The sequence below is a fragment of the Babylonia areolata genome, chromosome 1, assembly GCF_041734735.1.
Source record: "Babylonia areolata isolate BAREFJ2019XMU chromosome 1, ASM4173473v1, whole genome shotgun sequence".
NCBI classification, from domain to species: domain Eukaryota; kingdom Metazoa; phylum Mollusca; class Gastropoda; order Neogastropoda; family Buccinidae; genus Babylonia; species Babylonia areolata.
Genome location: NC_134876.1, coordinates 99,714,637 through 99,734,167, shown reverse-complemented (window position 1 = coordinate 99,734,167; position 19,531 = coordinate 99,714,637). Strand labels below are relative to the sequence as shown.

The 19,531-nt window shown below is 42.3% G+C and overlaps 1 protein-coding gene across 1 annotated transcript in view; it reads left to right on the top strand.

Annotated features, from left to right (window-relative positions):
* The window catches only part of LOC143290267 (annexin A5-like), a 30,815-nt gene extending 12,005 nt beyond the window's left edge, over positions 1-18,810 (top strand). The window contains exons 9-16 of the mRNA XM_076599610.1: positions 469-563; positions 3,161-3,274; positions 4,025-4,115; positions 4,983-5,083; positions 6,857-7,114; positions 8,170-8,245; positions 10,870-10,982; positions 14,841-18,810. Of these exons, the coding sequence (XP_076455725.1) occupies positions 469-563; positions 3,161-3,274; positions 4,025-4,115; positions 4,983-5,083; positions 6,857-7,114; positions 8,170-8,245; positions 10,870-10,982; positions 14,841-14,966 (974 nt within the window). The 3' untranslated portion in view covers positions 14,967-18,810. The remainder of the gene's footprint in view (positions 1-468; positions 564-3,160; positions 3,275-4,024; positions 4,116-4,982; positions 5,084-6,856; positions 7,115-8,169; positions 8,246-10,869; positions 10,983-14,840) is intronic.
* Positions 18,811-19,531: the final 721 nt, after the last annotated feature.

The following is a 19,531-nucleotide window of genomic DNA, read 5'->3' as shown; positions in this document are numbered from 1 at the left end:
CTCTCTCTCTCTCTCTCTCTCTCTCTCTCTCTCTCTTTATATATATATATATATATATATATATATATATATATATATGTATGTATGTATGTATGTATATATATATATATATATAAGAACAGCAGTAGTCTTGGCATGTCTTTAAATCTTGTAATTAAAAAATATTAATTTGTGTGTGTGTGTGGTGTATTCATTTATATTTATCTATATATACATATATGTGTGTGTGGTGTATGAGGTGTTACACATATATAGAGAAAGAGAGAGAGAGAGAGAGAGAGAGAGAGATTTTCCATTACAAGATATGACAAGACTACTGTTGTTCTTATTTTTATATTTTACTGTTTTCAGTAATTACTTCTGCTTTTTTCTACAAGGAGCGGAGCCCATGACACCAAGAGAGTATGATCTTCTTGTACACATATATATCTTTCTATCTATCTATACATATATACATATGTTGTGCAGGTACCAATGATGATGCCATCATTCATGTGGTCAGCACTCGCTGCAACTCTCAGCGACAGGAAATGAAGACTCTGTTCAAGACTCTGTATGGAAGAGTGAGTGAACTGTTTATATACATTTTCTTCTTCTTCTTTTCCTTATCTAATGATTTTTTTTAACTAATTACTATGTGGACAACTGTGATAAAGAAAAAGAAACTCATCGTTTCAAGGAAGGTTTAGGCACTAAACAGGCCAGCACATGGTGGAGTGATGGCCTAGAGGTAACGCGTCCACCTAGGAAGCGAGAGAATCTGAGCGCGCTGGTTCGAATCACAGCTCAGCCGCTGATATTTTCTCCCCCTCCACTAGATCTTGAGTGGTGGTCTGGGCGCTAGTCATTCAGATGAGACAATAAAGGTTCCGTGTGCAGCATGCACTTAGCGCACGTAAAAGAACCCACGGCAAACTGCACACAGGAAAAAATACCAAAAAAATGGGTGGCGCTGAAGTGTAGCAACGCGCTCTCCCTGGGGAGAGCAGCCCGAATTTCACGCAGAGAAATCTGTTGTGACAAGAAGAAATACAAATACAAATATTTAGACCTGGGAGATCAGAAAAATCTTCTCTTTTGAACCCAGCAGATACCAGCAGGGATTCCAGTCCAGGACCATCAGATTGGAGAGAGAGCTGTAACCACTGGGCTGTAGTGCCTGTCATGTAGTTTCTTTCTTTATTTAGTCATTTCATTTAGTTGCTTGGATGTGTTGATGTATAAATCTGTACCCTCGTCCGCCCTACCCTTGAGTATGCCAGCTGTGTGTGAGATCCCCACACCACTGAAGACACCCAACACCATCGAAAAGATGCAGCGTAGAGCAGCTCGCTGGGTCTCACACCGCTTCCGCCAAACCTCCAGTGTGGACGACATGTTCCTTGTCCTGGAATGGCCAACGCTGCAAGCCAGACAGAGGCATGCGAGACTCACCATGTTATACAATGTGCACAACGGCCTCGTACACATTGATTCCAAATATCTCCCCTCTGTCAGCCGCCTCAGCCACATAACTAGAAAGTCCCACCCCCTGCAATACAACATTCCAACCAACAGGACACAGTACCGGCAGATGACATTCTTTCCTAGAACCATCCCGGAATGGAACAACTTGCCCACTGAAGATGCCACTGCACCATCCCTGGCAGCCTTCCAGGCCAGGGTGGTAAACCTCTGACCAGCTCCAAACATCAGCCATCTCCCCCATCCCCTCCCCCCTAGCCCCCTAAACCTGTTAAACTCAGAACAACTAAAACAGCCCACTGAGAACTCCATCCACCACACACACACACACTCCCTCCCCTGCCCCCCACCCCACCCACCCCCCCCCCCTCCCGAAAAGAAATTGTGTAGCAGATTCATCAGCAGGTCAATGTTGGCTCCCGTCCAGAAGAAGAACAAGATCCTTGACACCCAGTTGCTTCCCTTGGACCAAGTGTGGATATTTCAGTACTGCAGTGAGCATGTTAAGTTTCGCTTTCTCAATCAGCTGTGCAATCACCGGCTGCTTTTAGTTGGTTGGCTTGAGCCTCTGCTTTGTTTGCTGATGTTTTCAAGGGAATTGAGCATGTTTGTTGATGATGTGCACATTTTGTGTATGAAGTATGGCTGTCTTCCACTTCTTCTCCTTCCTTGGCGTGGACTGGGTTCTGACGAACTTGTGTAGCCCAGTAGTGCAGTCTGCTGAGCTAACTGGGTATAGTAAGTGGGTGGCCTGCAGCTCAGACATGGTTTCTTCTTTTGCTTCTTCATTCATGGGCTGCAACTCCCACATTCTCTGGTAAGTGCACGAGGTACATGAGTGGGCTTTTACATTCATGGCTGTTTTTACCCTGCCATTTAGGCTGCTATACTCCGTTTTCAGGGGTGTGCATGCTGGGTATGTTCTTGTTTCCATAACCTACCGAACACAGACATGGATTACAGGATCTGTAACATGTGTAATTGATCCACTTGCATATACACACACAGAGGGTTCAGGCACAAGCAGGTCTGCACATATGTTGACCTGGGAGATCGAAAAATCTTCACCCTTTACCCATCAGGCGCAGTTACCGAGATTCGAACCCAGGATCCTCAGATTAAAAGTCCAAGGCTCAGTTACTGTGCCGTCTAACTGGGTATAATAAGTGGGCTGCCCACAGCTAAGACATGGTTTAAAAGGTTAACACTATGTATACACGGGCCTAGAGGAGCTCCAACAAAAAAGTGTCCATGAGGCTGGGTGGCAGTGCACTGTTAGGGCTGGTCCACAGAAACTGCAGTGCATCTGCACTGATGGGGTACACAGTCCACCGTTAGGGCTGGTCCACAGAAACTGCAGTGCATCTGCACTGATGAGGTACACAGTGTTAATAAAATTAAGCAGCTTATGACTGGCTGTCAGTTTTTTTTCTGAACTGCTTAGAGTGGTGAGTTGTGTTTTACATTTATGTATTTATCTGGCTGTCAAATTTTTTTTTTTTTTTTTTTTTTTTACTTCTTTTATCTATAACTGAAGTGCTTAGAGCTTGGTCTCCGACAGAGGATAGGCACTTGTATGTATCCATGTCATTCATTCATTCAACTATTTAGTGTGGTTAGTTGCATATTTTATGTATTTGTTTTTATATATATTTATTTATCTGTTTACTATTGGACTGATTTCTTTGTGAAACAGGATCTGATTGAGGAGATCAAAGGGGAGCTCAGTGGAGACTACAAGGAGCTAGTTATGGCCCTTTTTGTCACACCTGCAGAGTACGATGCTTGGTGTATCAAGGAGGCCATTTACGTATGTGATCTGCTTGTGTGTGCGATTGTGAGTGTGAGCATGTGTTTGTGTGTATGTGAGAGTATGTGTGTTTGTGGGTGTGTGTGTGTTGTTGTTGTTGTTGTTGGGTTTTGTGTGTGTGTGTGTGTGTGTGTTTCAATTTCAGGAAATGTCTGTTCATAATGTCTGATGCTAGACTGAAAATAATTGGTGAAAAGTTTGGGAGGGGGGGGGGGTTGTTTTGTTTTGTTTTTTTTGTTTTGGTTTTTTAATGAAACCTAAATGAAGCGATGGCATAAAATTTGGTAACATCATGTCCTTAAAATGATTAACTAATACCCATAACCATATGCCATCTGGACTGCTCAGCGAAGATTGTCTGTGTGTTTCTATGTGTGTGTGTGTGTGTGTGCTCATGCATGCACTGTGTGTGTGTGTCTTTGTGTGTGTGTGAGAGAGAGAGAGAGAGAGATATGTTTTGTCAAATGCTAATATTGATAGTAGCATTATTTTACCTATTTGTGTATTTATTTGTTTTATTTTTCTACTTACTGTTTATGAATAAGTTATTTGATACAAATAATGATACGGTTCATCAGTCATCATGTTAAAATTGAAGTGCAGTGTTGTGAGCACAGTATAAGCTTTACGCTAGTAGGTTCCTCCTTTGTTTGCATTGTAATCATGTGTACTGTTGAGCAGTCAAAGATGATTTAAACCAAGCGACAGACAGGACTGATGACCCCTTCACGTTCCATGCACTATGGGCAGGGACCGGGCACTGACGAAAAGGCCTTGGTGGAGATCCTGATGACCAGAACCAACGCACAGATCCAGGAAATGAAGCAGCGCTATAACTCAGGTGATTACCATCAGTCTGTATTGATGATGATAATGATGATGATGATGATGATTGAGGAAGAGGAGGAAAGTAATAGTAATGATGGTGATTATCTCTTCTTCTTCTTCTTCTTCTTCTTCATTTCTGGGCTGCAACTCCCATGTTCACCCATATGTGCACAAGTGGGCTTTTACGTGTATGACCATTTTTATCCCGCCATGTAGGCAGCCATACTCCATTTTCAGGGGTGTGCATGCTGGGTATGTTTTTCCGTATCCCACAGAAAGCTGATATGGATTACAGGATCTTTAACGTGTATATTTGATGTTCTGCTTGCATGTATACACACGAAGGGGGTTCAGGCACTAGCTGGTCTGCGCATGTGTTGACCTGGGAAATTGGAAAAATCTCCACCCTTTACCCACCAGGCACCGTTTCCAAGATTCGAACCCAGGACCCTCAGATTGAAAGTCCAGCACTTTAATCACTTTGATTTGTGATTATGAGTATGATTATCATGATGATAATAATCATAGTAATAGTAATGATGATGATGATGTTGATGACGATAGTAATAGTAATGATGTTGATAATGATGATGTTGATGATGAGGATGAGTATGATCATAGTAATAGTAATGATGTTGATTTTTAACATGACTATGATAATAATAGTAATAGTCATAATAATAACAATGATGATGGTGATGATAAAAAGAAGAATATGACAATAATGATGTTGATAATAATAGCAGTAGTCAAAATGATAGTGGACAAAGTACACACACACACACACACACACACACACACACACACACACACACACACACCGACACCAAAATGTATCCAAAGCACACTTTGTTTCACCATATGATATTTTCTTTTTCAGTTCTGAATAAGCACTACCATGGCAAAGGTGTAAAGATTGAAGAAGATATTAAGGATGATACTAGTGGAGACTTCAAGCGTCTGTTGATCTCAGCGTGCCAGGTATGTACATCTTTTGCCTTTCTAGGTTTCACGTCCCTCACTCATAGTTACAAGTGGGCTTTTATGTGTGTGATGGTCTTTACTCTGCCCTGAAGTCAGCTGTACTCTGTTTTCAGGGATGTGCGTGCTGGGTATGTTCTCGTTTCCATAACCCACTGATCGCTGACCTGGATCACAGGATCTTTAACATGCATATTTGATCTTCTGCTTGCGTATACACACAAGGAGGGTTCAGGCACAAGAAGGTCCGTACACATGTTAACCTGGGAGATCAGAAAATTGTCCATCCTTAATCCACAAGGTGTACCAAAACCAGGGACCAGACTCAGGAAACTGGGCCATGGATCCAGTGCTGAAGCATTCCGCACCGCACTCATCTGAACGTCCATCTGAGTGAAGTCACTGAAATCAGATGTCTTTCATCAACACTGGATTAGCATCATCATCTCCAGAGGGTTTCAGTTGTCCAGTTGGTATAAAGCAGTTTACCTTATTCTTCATTTCATTTTGCAGGAGGAAGATGGCAGAATGGGTATGACGTTCAGCTGCCAGTACAGAGAGTCTGTGAGGGTGTGGGTTCAAATCCCGCTCTCGCCCTTTCTCCCATGTCTGACTGGAAAATCAAACTGAGCGTCTAGTCTTTAGGATGAGACGATAAACCGAGGTCCCGTGTGCAGCACGCACTTGGCGTGCCGAAAAAGAACCCATGGCAACAAGAGTGTTATCCCCTGGCAAAATTATGTAGAACAAATCCACTCTAATAGGTGCATAAATATACCAGCATGCACTCAAGGCCTGACCAAGCGCGTTGGGTTATGCTCTGGTCAGGCATCTGCCTAGCAGATGTGGTGTAGCATGTATGGATTTGTCCAAACACAGTGATCCCTCCTTGAGAAACTGAAACTGTCTTTCAATTCAGTTAAGTTCAAAATACTTTATTATCTGCTTCAACCAAAAAGAAAATTTTCTTTAGGCTCTCTTAAAATAAAATGCCCGTCAGCAAAAAAAACAACAAAAAAACTGACACACCCTTCACTTATCACCATGCACACATCAATTATTATGTAAAAAGAAAAACATGTGGGTAAGATACTATTACATTATGATTCAGAGTGTAACAACTGTGTGTGTGTTGCGTGTGTGTCCGTGCGTGTGCACGCATCGTCCAGTCTCTGCCGTTTCTGCTTCCCTGGCTGACGCTGTGTCGTCGCTGTGTGTTCATGACATCATGCATGCTGGGAATGCTCATGTCTCCACAATCCACCAAATGTGCCCATGGATTACAGGAGCTTTAATGTGCATATTTGATCTGAATGTGTACACACGCAAAGGGTTTCAAAGCTCTCATAGGTCTGCTCATGCTTGGACCTGGAAAATCTGAAATAAAACCTGACTTCCAACCTTAACCTTCACTGCAATGGAACCTGGGTCATTCAGATTGAAAAACTGTTGTTCCAGCCACTTGTCTTTTGTATTGGATCATTAACTATTTTTTAAAATTTGTTGTTGTTAAATCTCACACTTTGGAGATAATGATATTGAATAATGTGTATTAAACCTATCTAAAGTGCTTTTTGTACTCTTTTTTTTTCTTTTTCCTTTTTTTGGGGGATGGGTGGGATTGGTTGGGGGAGGTCCACCCATTCATAATCATTCATGACAACGCTCAACATGACAACGCTCAACATGACAACACTCAACATGACAACGCTCAACATGACAACACTCAACATGACAACGCTCAACATGACAACACTCAACATGACAACACAGGGCAACCGCTACAAGATCGGCAAAGAGAGACTGGAAGAGGCGGTGGAGGAGATCGTGAACCCGGAAACGCAGGAAGGGACGGGAATGTACCAGGTCAACTACCAGAAGCTGGCCGACTGCCGGAAGGCGCAGCGGGAAGCCAAGCAACTGTTTGAGGCGGGAGAGGACCGCTGGGGCACAGACGAGGAGACCTTCATTCGCATCTTCGCCACCAGGGACTACTACCAGCTGAGGGAGACCTGGAACGAGTATGTCAAGGTCAGTCCGCGTTTGTATTCGTTTATCTGTGCTTGGCTTCTCTCTCAAGGTCAGTCAGTGTTTGTGTCCGTTTGTCTGTGTTGGGTTTCTCTCTCAAGGTCAGTCGGTGTTTGCTTTGTTGTGTTGGGTTTCTCTCTCAAGGTCAGTCGGTGTTTGCTTTGTCTGTGTTGGGTTTCTCTCTCAAGGTCAGTCGGTGTTTGCTTTGTTGTGTTGGGCTTCTCTCTCAAGGTCAGTCCTTGTTTGCTTTGTTGTGTTGGGTTTCTCTCTCAAGGTCAGTCGGTGTTTGCTTTGTCTGTGTTGGGTTTCTCTCTCAAGGTCAGTCGGTGTTTGCTTTGTTGTGTTGGGTTTCTCTCTCAAGGTCAGTCGGTGTTTGCTTTGTTGTGTTGGGTTTCTCTCTCAAGGTCAGTCGGTGTTTGCTTTGTTGTGTTGGATTTCTCTCTCAAGGTCAGTCGGTGTTTGCTTTGTTTGTGTTTGGCTTCTCTCTCAAGGTCAGTCAGTGTTTGCTTTGTTTGTGTTGGGCTTCTCTCTCAAGGTCAGTCCTTGTTTGCTTTGTTGTGTTGGGTTTCTCTCTCAAGGTCAGTCCGTGTTTGCTTTGTTGTGTTTGGTTTCTCTCTCAAGGTCAGTCCGTGTTTGCTTTGTTGTGTTGGGTTTCTCTCTCAAGGTCAGTCGGTGTTTGCTTTGTTGTGTTGGGTTTCTCTCTCAAGGTCAGTCGGTGTTTGCTTTGTTGTGTTGGGTTTCTCTCTCAAGGTCAGTCGGTGTTTGCTTTGTTTCTCGCAGTCCACAGTTTCTCTCACTTTGAGTCGTTTTCATTGCCCCTCTCTTTTTCTTTTGTTTTTGTGTCTCATTTTTGCATTGTGAAAAGACCAGAAACCAACTCTAATAAAAAAGGATTTTTTTTCTTAGAAATAAGTGGGATTTCCCACGCTTTCTCACACACTTTCACCCCCCCACCCCCCACCCCCCACTGTGACTGTGTGGGTGCGCATGTTCTGGTGTCTAATGGAAATTAAAGATGCTTTATTTTATTCCAGCTGTGCTGTTGTTCTCCATTTCAGCTGACTCAGCGTGACATTTTGAACAGTGTGGACAGAGAAACTTCTGGTGACTTCCATAGGGGACTGAAAGCTATTGGTAAGGCTGTGACACTATTTGTGTGAGTACAATGGAGGGGGAGGGGGGGCCGGGAGGTGTGTGTTTGTGTGTATGGTGGTCAGCAATTGCTTGTGTCTTTGAAATCTCACCTTGAACAATAGCACAACTTTCACAAGTTTCTGCTGTTGGCTTTCTGTGTTTTTGGACAATGACTGCTTCAGACACGTTGTTCACAGCCTGACTCAGAAGTGACTCAGCAGCAGTGCAGGGTCTCCATTGGTTTGTGGCTGCCTAGTAGGCCTCCTTCGGTCATGGCTGACCATGGATAGAGTATATCCGACCTAATGTCTAATTGGGCTGTCTGCTTGGACCAAGCAGCGTCGCCTGTGACTGTAGAGACCGATGCGAGAGAGACAGTCTCTGTCGCAGCGGTCACATGTGTAAGCTGATGCTGGTCTGTTGGTTGCCATCCCTTTTCTGCGAGCTCGCTGTTCTGCTGCAGCAGCTAACAGTCTGTCCTCACCAATTCATAGCTGATTCTTGAGAGTGCTTCTCCAGCTGTTGCGGTCATCTGCAAGGTCCTCCCAGGACTCAGTGTTGATCTCAAGCACTTTCATGTCACGTTTGCAAACATCTTTGTATCTCAGCTGTGGGTGGCAAATGCTTCTCTGCCCCATAGCAGGCTCTCCATAAAGGATGTCTTTTGGGATGCGACCATCTTCCATGCGGCGAACGTGGCCCAGCCAGCACAGCCAACGCTGTCTCAGCATGGTATCCATGGTCGGGAGGCCAGCGTGAGTCAGGACTTCGGTATTTGTCACCTTGTCTTGCCAGGAGATGCCGAGTATGCGCCATAGGCTTCTCAGGTGGAAGGTATTGAGCCTTTTCTCCTGACGTGCATGTGTGGTCCATCTTTGTCTTCGTAGTCAGCTTGGGATTTGTCCATACTCTTTGTGTGAGGTGAGCTAGCGTTGTGGCTGCCTTCCCGATCCTCTTGTCGATCTCAGTGTCAAGGGAGAGGTTGTCGGTGATGGTGGACCCAAGGTAAGTGAATTGATGGATGGCTTCAAGCTCGTAGTCATCAATGGTGATGGCTGGTGGAGATGGCGTGTCTTGGCCTTGGTTGTTTGTCTTGAGACTGATGGTCAGACCGAAATTTTTTCTGGCCTGGGAGAAGCGGTCCATTAGTGACCGGAAGTCCCGCTGGGTGTGGGTCACAACTGCGGCATCATCGGCAAAGAGCATGTCTCTGATGAGGGCTTTGTCCTTTTGTCCTTGCTCTGAGGCGGGCGAGATTGAAGAGCCTGCCATCTGATCTGGCCCGCAGGTAGATCCCTTCTTGCGCTGTGCTGAACGCATGCCTCAGGAGAAGAGCAAAGAAGATTCCAAATAGGGTGTGAGTGAGGACGCAGCCTTGTTTGACACCGCTACATACGTCAAAGGGCTTGGAGAGGTTACCGTTAAACTGCACCGTCCCTTTCATGTTGGAGTGGAAGGACTCAATCAAGCTGTGCAGTTTGGGGGGGCAGCCGATCTTTCGAAGAGCCCTGAAAAGGCCGTCTCTGCTGACTAGGTCAAAGGCCTTAGTGAGGTCAATGAATGCGACATACAGGGGCATCCTCTGCTCTCTGCACTTCTCCTGGATTTGGCGAAGGGAGAAGATCATGTCTACTGTGGATCTCTTTGCTCGGAAACTGCACTGTGATTCCGGACAAATGCGTTCGGCCAGTTCCTGCAGGTGGATTTGGAGGACCCAAGTGTAGACTTTGCCTACAATGCTGAGAAGCGAAATGCCTCTGTAGTTGTTGCAGTAGCTCCTTTCACCCTTGTTTTTGTACAGGGTGGTGATCTTGGCGTCCCTCATGTCCTGCGGTACAGCTCCCTCATTCCAGCACTGACAGAGGACTGTGTGCAGAGGATGCAGAAGAGCAGTGTTGCAGTGCTTAATTAGGTCTGGGGGAATTCCATCACTGCCAGGTGCCTTGCCTGATGTCAGGCTGTTAATGGCCTTGCTGAGTTCGTCTTCAGTTGGCTCTGTGTCAAGTTCTTCCATGACCGGCATGCGCTTGATGGCATCAAGGGCTGAGTTGGACACCATGTTTTCTGTGGAGTAGAGGTCGGAGTAGTGTTCTGCCCATCTCTCCATCTGCTGGCTAGGATTGTTGATTACTTCTCCAGTGGAGGATTTGAGGGGGCAGTCTTGCTCTGTGTTGGCCCCAGTGCCTTCTTGATACCATTATATATCCCTCGGATGTTACCTCTTTCAGCAGCATTCTGTATCTCTTCGCTGAGCTCTGTCCAGGAATGGCAGATCAACAATTTCCGTTCCTGTCATATTGGTGTCATGTTTTGTTTGTAATTGTTGACACATGCAACAGTCAGTTTAGATGAAGTTTGTTTTATTTGCAAAATACCTGTTTGTTTGCATTTTTGGTGGGGGGGGGGGGGTTCATTATTTTATGTGTATGAATTACAAAACTCCAAATTAAAATGTTGATTTCATAATTCAAAAAATGTTACCATTGTCGTGATGGTGATCGTCCAGTCATTGTGGCTGTGTTTGTTGTTGATATTATCAATGTCACTGACATGATTATTATTACCGTTGTTCTGATTATTATTGTGGTCATTGTCACTGTTACCGTTGTGCGCTTGTTGTGCAGTGATGAACATTCGCAATCGCCCAGCGTTCTTTGCGGATAAACTGGTGAAGGCTATGAAGGGCCTGGGCACAGATGAACGCACACTGATACGCATCATCGTTTCCAGATCTGAGGTGAGCACACCTATTAATACGTCAGATTTTGTTTTATGTCTAACAACCTTGTTTATTTCAGCTTCTCTTGTTTATGTCATCTACTGTTTGTACACACCTTCAAGTGTGTGAATCTCCCATTATGTATATATTTTGCATTGTTTCTTTCTTTCTTTTTTTGTGTGCATATTCCTATAATGTTTTGAGCAATAAATGCAAATTTTTGTGATTAAAAAATATAGAAGAAGAATTAAGATAATAAAGAATTCTTTAAATGTGTTTTATATATATATAGAGAGAGAGAGAGAGAGAGAGAGAGAGAGGTAATGTGTCCTCCTAGGAGAATCTGAGCGCGCTGGTTTGAATCACGGCTCAGCCGCCGATACTTTCTCCCCCTCCACTAGACCTTGAGTGTTGGTCTGGACGCTAGTTATTCAGATGAGATGATAAACTGAGGTCCTGTATGCAGCATGCATTTAGTGCACGTAAAAGAACACACGGCAACAAAACGGTTGTTCCTGGCAAAATTCTGTCGAAAAATCCACTTTAATTACACATACTTAACCGTGACCCAACTACTGCAGACTCCGGAAGGGGTCTGACATTCATTGGGTCATGGTAAGTATGTTATTTAAACGTATTTTTAGATAGAAAATTTCCTTTCGATAGGAAAAACAAAACTGCACGCAGGAAAAAATACAAAAACAAGAGAGGTAAGGCCTTCAAGACTCACTTGTGATAAATTAAGTCCCCTAGCATTAATTACAGAGTAATTTCCCTTTTTTACTATCTGCACCAAAACGTTTGCGAAATAAATAAAAATTCCATGCTTAGCTAAAGAAGATCCTGTTTGAACAAAAAATGATAATAATGACTCCTCTTGTTGTTGTGTCAGAATAAGAGGTCAAAGTGCCAAGTTTAGAGAATACAAAAAATATAAATATAACAGTAAATGCAGTTTGCATATAATTAGGCTTCTTTTTTTTATTTTTTTGTGCCCATCCCATAGGTGCAATATTGTTTTAAACAAGATGACTGGAAAGAACTGAATTTTTTCCTATTTTAATGCCAAATTTGGTGTCAACTGACAAAGTATTTGCAGAGAAAATGTCAATGTGAAAAGTTTACCACGGACACACAGACACACGGACACACACACACACACACACAGACAACCGAACACCGGGTTAAACCATAGACTCACTTTGTTTACACAAGTGAGTGAAAAAAATGGGTGGCACTGTAGTGTAGCGACGCGCTCTCCCTGGGAAGAGCAGCCTGAATTTCACACAGAGAAATCTGTTGTGATAAAAAGATAAATACAAATATATATATATATGGTGGTGGCTGTGTGTGTGTGTGTTTATATAAAATTATGTGTGTGGTGTGTGTGTGTGTGTGTGTTTGAAAGTTGCATGTTAATGCACAGAATGTTCATGTTGTCAGAAGGGAACTTTGCCATTTCATTCATTCAACCCCGCACCCAATCATTGCTACTGTGTCAGATTTGTTTCATGAAAATGGGTTCTTCCTACATATCCATGAACTGCAAGCAATGGGAACTGACTTCTACAGTATTTCCGGCTTTGTCAATACATGTCAATTTTAGTGTATTTTCTCATTTTTACGGCATCAAAATGGGAGTGAATTTTGCCAGAGCTGTAAACTCCTGTGCTTTGAATGGTTTAAATGCTTCTTGTAGATAGAGAGTGAACTGTTTAGACATGTGGTATATATGTCTGTTGATGACTGACTGACACCAGTGCTGTCTGTTGATGACTGACACCAGTGCTGTCTGTTGATGACTGACTGACACCAGTGCTGTCTGTTGATGACTGACACCAATGCTGTCTGTTGATGACTGACACCAGTGCTGTCTGTTGATGACTGACACCAATGCTGTCTGTTGATGACTGACACCAATGCTGTCTATTGATGACTGACACCAGTGCTGTCTGTTGATGACTGACTGACACTAATGCTGTCTGTTGATGACTGACACCAGTGCTGTCTGTTGATGACTGACACCAGTGCTGTCTGTTGATGACTGACACCAGTGCTGTCTGTTGACAACTGACTGACACCAGTGCTGTCTGTTGATGACTGACACCAGTGCTGTCTATTGATGACTGACACCAATGCTGTCTGTTGATGACTGACACCAGTGCTGTCTGTTGATGACTGACACCAGTGCTGTCTATTGATGACTGACTGACACTAATGCTGTCTGTTGATGACTGACACCAGTGCTGTCTGTTGATGACTGACACCAATGCTGTCTGTTGATGACTGACACCAGTGCTGTCTGTTGACAACTGACTGACACCAGTGCTGTCTGTTGACAACTGACTGACACCAGTGCTGTCTGTTGACAACTGACTGACACCAATGCTGTCTGTTGATGACTGACACCAGTGCTGTCTGTTGATGACTGACACCAGTGCTGTCTGTTGACAACTGACTGACACCAGTGCTGTCTGTTGATGACTGACACCAGTGCTGTCTGTTGATGACTGACACCAGTGCTGTCTGTTGATGGCTGACACCAGTGCTGTCTGTTGATGACTGACACCAGTGCTGTCTGTTGATGGCTGACACCAGTGCTGTCTGTTGATGTCTGACACCAGTGCTGTCTGTTGATGACTGACTGACACCAATGCTGTCTGTTGATGACTGGCTGACACCATTGCTGTCTGTTGATGACTGACACCAATGCTGTCTGTTGATGACTGACTGACACCATTGCTGTCTGTTGATGTCTGACACCAGTGCTGTCTGTTGATGGCTGACTGACACCAATGCTGTCTGTTGATGACTGACTGACACCAGTGCTGTCTGTTGATGACTGGCTGACACCATTGCTGTCTGTTGATGACTGACACCAGTGCTGTCTGTTGATGACTGACACCAGTGCTGTCTGTTGATGGCTGACTGACACCAGTGCTGTCTGTTGATGACTGACTGACACCAGTGCTATCTGTTGATGACTGACACCAATGCTGTCTGTTGATGACTGACACCAATGCTGTCTGTTGATGACTGACTGACACCAATGCTGTCTGTTGATGACTGACTGACACCAGTGCTGTCTGTTGATGACTGACACCAATGCTGTCTGTTGATGACTGACACCAGTGCTGTCTATTGATGACTGACACCAATGCTGTCTATTGATGTCTGACACCAGTGCTGTCTGTTGATGACTGACTGACACCAGTGCTATCTGTTGATGACTGACACCAATGCTGTCTGTTGATGACTGACACCAGTGCTGTCTGTTGATGACTGACACCAATGCTGTCTGTTGATGACTGACACCAGTGCTGTCTGTTGATGACTGACTGACACCAGTGCTGTCTATTGATGACTGACTGACACCAATGCTGTCTGTTGATGACTGACTGACACCAGTGCTGTCTGTTGATGACTGACACCAGTGCTGTCTGTTGATGACTGACTGACACCAATGCTGTCTGTTGATGACTGACACCAGTGCTGTCTGTTGATGACTGACTGACACCAGTGCTGTCTGTTGATGACTGACTGACACCAGTGCTGTCTGTTGATGACTGACTGACACCAGTGCTGTCTGTTGATGACTGACACCAGTGCTGTCTGTTGATGACTGACTGACACCAATGCTGTCTGTTGATGACTGACTGACACCAGTGCTGTCTGTTGATGACTGACACCAATGCTGTCTGTTGATGACTGACTGACACCAATGCTGTCTGTTGATGACTGACACCAATGCTGTCTGTTGATGACTGACACCAATGCTGTCTGTTGATGACTGACTGACACCAGTGCTGTCTGTTGATGACTGGCTGACACCAATGCTGTCTGTTGATGACTGACTGACACCAATGCTATGTCCAGATCGACATGGTGCAGATCAAGAAGTTTTTCCTCGAAATGACCAAAAAGACTCTGTGGAAATGGCTTCAGGAAGACACCAGCTTCAACTTCAAGAAACTGCTCCAGGCAATTGTGGGCAAGAATTAACTCTGTCAGCATGCAGACATCAGAATCTGGCAGTTGTGACATAGATTCAGCACTTTTTTTGGTTGTTGTTAATTCCTTACCTTTGTGGACTCTGAGCAGTTCTTACACACATCAAGTACTTTTTAACTTTTTTGTTTATGTAGAAAAAAGGCCTCAATGCAGTTCTTGCACAAATCAAGTGCTTTTTAATCATTTGTTTTTTAATTCCCTATATTCCTGTAATAAGTGTTCATTATTTGGCAAGTTGATCATATACATACACATTTAGATCTTGGATCATTGATGTTTTCTTTCAATTCCTTAGTAATGCACAAGTCTGTGATCTTGATGAAATACATTAGTTTACAATAATATCTCGAGCATAATGATAAAAAAAAAAATCTAAGCGGGAGGACATCATTAAGATGAGAAGAACTTTAGTACCTCATTAAGAGAAATGACATCAGGTGCGGCAAAACAAAAGTAGACAATTACTCAACGCAAAACATTAACCATGACTTAATTAAAAAGAAATAATAACATATAAGACATTCATATAAAAAGTATTGTACATGTTAACTTAATCAAAATGTTGTAATTAATCATTATTGTAAACACATTGAAATACACCAAGGCTAACATTGCATGTATCATACTTCACATAGATTAAGATGACAATGATGTTATTATCTCATAAAGAGAAATTACACATGGATAGTTCTTGCTGACTTGGTGGCATTTTAAACAGCTTGAGTGTTTCCTAATAATGTTGAAGTTTTTCTTATTGAAGGAATGATTGAGGCGACTTGCTGTGTAGAACACTGACATTTTGTTGAAGTCTGCCACAACAAATGATGGACATGCCGTGTTAAGGTGGTAGAAGTTGTTGAGGTGTAAATTATGATGCAGCACACATCAGGAATAAGTTCATACAATGAACTACCAGAAAACTTGACCATGCAGTGTCTGCATAGTTGGTTGATGTTTGTCAGTGCTACTAGCATATGCAACAGATCTGTGTGGAATTTATTTCATTGTGCACTGATTGCTTAATTGTTCACACAGTACCATATTTCAATAATCTGCAGTGAGTTTCATTTGTCAAATATTTGTTCTTGTCCAACAGTAAAGATCCTGTTTTTCAGAGCATCAACCATTTGATATTTCTCAAATTTGAATTGAAAATGGACTGTTTTTCCTCACCATTTATCCTATTTTTTCATGTTATAAGTGATACACTTGTTGAAATTATTTTTTAAGGAATTTTTTGTGTGAATTTCAGTTTGAAGGAGATACCAAAGCATGCAGACTGATCCAAAAATGCTACACTATATCTGCTGTCATAAAGAATATAGATGTCATTTTTTAAATGTATTTAAATGTAGCCATGTACCCGAGTGGTATTATTATATCTATGAAAGGGGGCGGCGGTACAAAAGAATTTTTTAAATGATTGATTGATTTAAAGGATAAAAGGATAGACAAGAATTCCCGCGCACAGGCCAGGAACACATAGAGGCCAGTCACTAAAGGGTTTTGCTGTTGTTTTATTTCTACAATAGTTATTTAGAATTTGAGAAGGAGAAGAAATAAAACCTGAAGAGGAGAAGAGGAAAACAGTGCATGCACTGATACGGACACAATCAAACACGTCATTAAGCGCAACTTGTCAGCACAAGTGAATAGTAAAGCACATGTATACATATTACATGGAAGGACAACCACTTGGTATGGGAAAAGCAACATAAGATAAGATAATGCATATGTGTGAAGACCAAACACTGACATCAAATGACATTTCTAATACATTTAAATAGTGCAGTTAAAGTGATTGAAGCTATGCTGATTTAGTGAAGGTTTACTGACAGTATAGCTTATACTGTGTCAAAGTGACTCAAATCAATCAGTTTATCATTTAGCACTGTACTGGAGTAAGCTGTATAGGAGAGGGCATGATAACTAAATTACAATTAACAGACTGTGATACATACCAGTTGGTTTTAACTAATAACCGATATTAATCCAACACTGTCTTGTAATCACAACAACAGAATACTACACACATCTTCCAGACCTTCACACACAAAAAACATTGCACCGGTCAGGCCTTGAGAGCCTACATACCATAGTTTTATGTAAAACATTACTATTATTTGTGTGAATAAGTGTACATAGAAGAAGATAACACTACCTCTCATAGATGTCTACGCAGACCAGCAGTTCAGCTTCTTTGGAACTACGCAGAAGATTCTTCCAAATACTGCATACATATTGAACTGATATATTTGCAAACTTTGAAGTTTTGTTAAAAATGTTGCATACTTACCTCGTTATCATGATGCCAAGTAGCTTGCCTATAATCATTGCTATATATTTGCTTACAAAGTGTCTTTTTTCAAGTGAACAGAAATTTGTTATTTTTTCTCCATGTGACACCCATCTTGCCTTTGATGTAATGATGATCCGTCCATTTTTGTTTCTCTTATTTCTTCTGCTTGTTTGTTTGTTTTTTCTTTCTGATGTGTTTCTCTTACATTTCTACTACCTTTTTTTTTCTAGCAGTTGTCTTTCATGTTCTTGGCCTTCTGCTCTTTGCTCCCCTTTCTATTTAATGGACCGCATTACAGTTATGTCCATTCTTTTTGCGCATACTTACTTTCCCATTTTAGATACAGCGCTTTTGTGTGAAGTGCCATGTCATTTGCAAGTTTGATTCGTAATGTTGGTATTGGAGATCAGTTTAGCTGGAGATTTTTGATGGGTTTTTTTGTTTGTTTGTTTGTTTTGTTTTGTTTTGTTTCGTTTTTCTTTTTTAACCAGTCACAATGTCTCTGCACGACTTTGTGATAATTGTTGCATTCCTATTACATTTTTCAGATTTTTTTTTTTTTTTTTTTTTACTTCGCACAGGTGCCATATTTTGATTATATTTTCACCTTTGCCTGGGTTATGTTCAGAGACCCAAACTTGATGAAAGAAACTTGTATTCACTGCTGTTTACCAAGCATAGGAAAATGCCATGATTCCTGAAGATTGTCCAGCAAAGTTTTAGTGTAATGCTGTGCATTGATGGGGGGTTTTTGTTGTTGTTTTTTCACAGTGGCTGGTACTACTCAGTGAATCAGAGTTGTGATTTGGTTCCAGCTTTGAAAACTTGTGATATACATACTGTCATAGTTTGGCACAGTCATTGACAAATACACGTACTGTGATGACAGTTTCAGTTCTCAGTTTCAGTTTCTCAAGGAGGCGTCACAGCATTTTGACAAATCCATCACATCTGCTAGGCAGATGCCTGACCAGCTGCATAACCCAACACGCTTAGTCAGGCCTTGAGTGCATGCATGTATGTTTTTATACCTATCAGAGTGGATTTCTTCAACAGAATTTTGCCAGAGGACAACACTCTTGTTGCCATGGGTTCTTTTTCAGTGTGCCAAGTGCGTGCTGCACACAGCACCTCGGGTTTATCGTCTCATCCGAATGACTAGATGCTCAGTTCCATTTTTCAGTCAAACTTGGGAGAAAGGGCAAGAGTGGGATTCGAACCCAGACCCTTGGGGAGACTGTATTAGCAGATTAAGCATCCTGCCACCTTCCTCCTGTGTGACAGATCAGTGAGAGTGATATTCAAGGGTGCAATTTTGGGTGTTAACTACTGCTGTTAAAATCATTTCCAGGCCAATGAAATTAAGATGTGTGCTTAGCCATGATACTCTTTTTTTTTTTTTTCCTTTTTTTTAAAATTCTGGTCCTTTGCTTTTGTGTAGTCTCAGCATATTACTAGACAAACAGATTCACTGACTGGCAGCAAAACAGGTCTTTTTGACTGCCTATGTGGTGTGTTGTAGAATAAACTTTCGCAAACATTTTCCTGACTTGGTTGAAGTGTATGAATGTGATACCCTCAAAGTGTATGTGCACCCCAACTGGCACATACACTCATTCACACACACACACACACACACACACACACACACACACACACACAAAATTATAATTACATGAAACATTTTATTTTCTTGAGAACAGTGAACAAAAACATGGACTTCAAGGGAATTCGAGAAGAGGATTAAATTCCAGTTTGGAAACTGACAAAGTCTTTGGCACTGTAATGTTAATCAAATACTGTCGAATAAAATAATATCTTAAGAACAATATGCTTTTTTGGTGAGTAAGTTTTTTTTTAATACAGCCCTATTACCACCTGTTTCCAAACATTGTTGAAAAGGTAAATCAGCATTTTAGAATTTTAATTTAATCAACAATTGAATAATTGATGCACACACACACACACCTGTGAATACACAAACACAAACACACACACCTGTGAATACAATGCACACACACACACATTCTCCACCCACTTACACAAACTCAGGATGTAAATGATGAGCAAAACAACTGTTCAAATCTTGATTGAAAATATGGAAACGTGTGTGAGAACTGAACTAATATAAAGAGGCTCACGTGTAGGAGAACTGAACTACACATCCAGGCACACATGCTGTGTCACATACACTCGTGCATGAACACACACACACCAGAATCCAAACGTCAGGGTTCATAAAACGTTAAGGACCTCT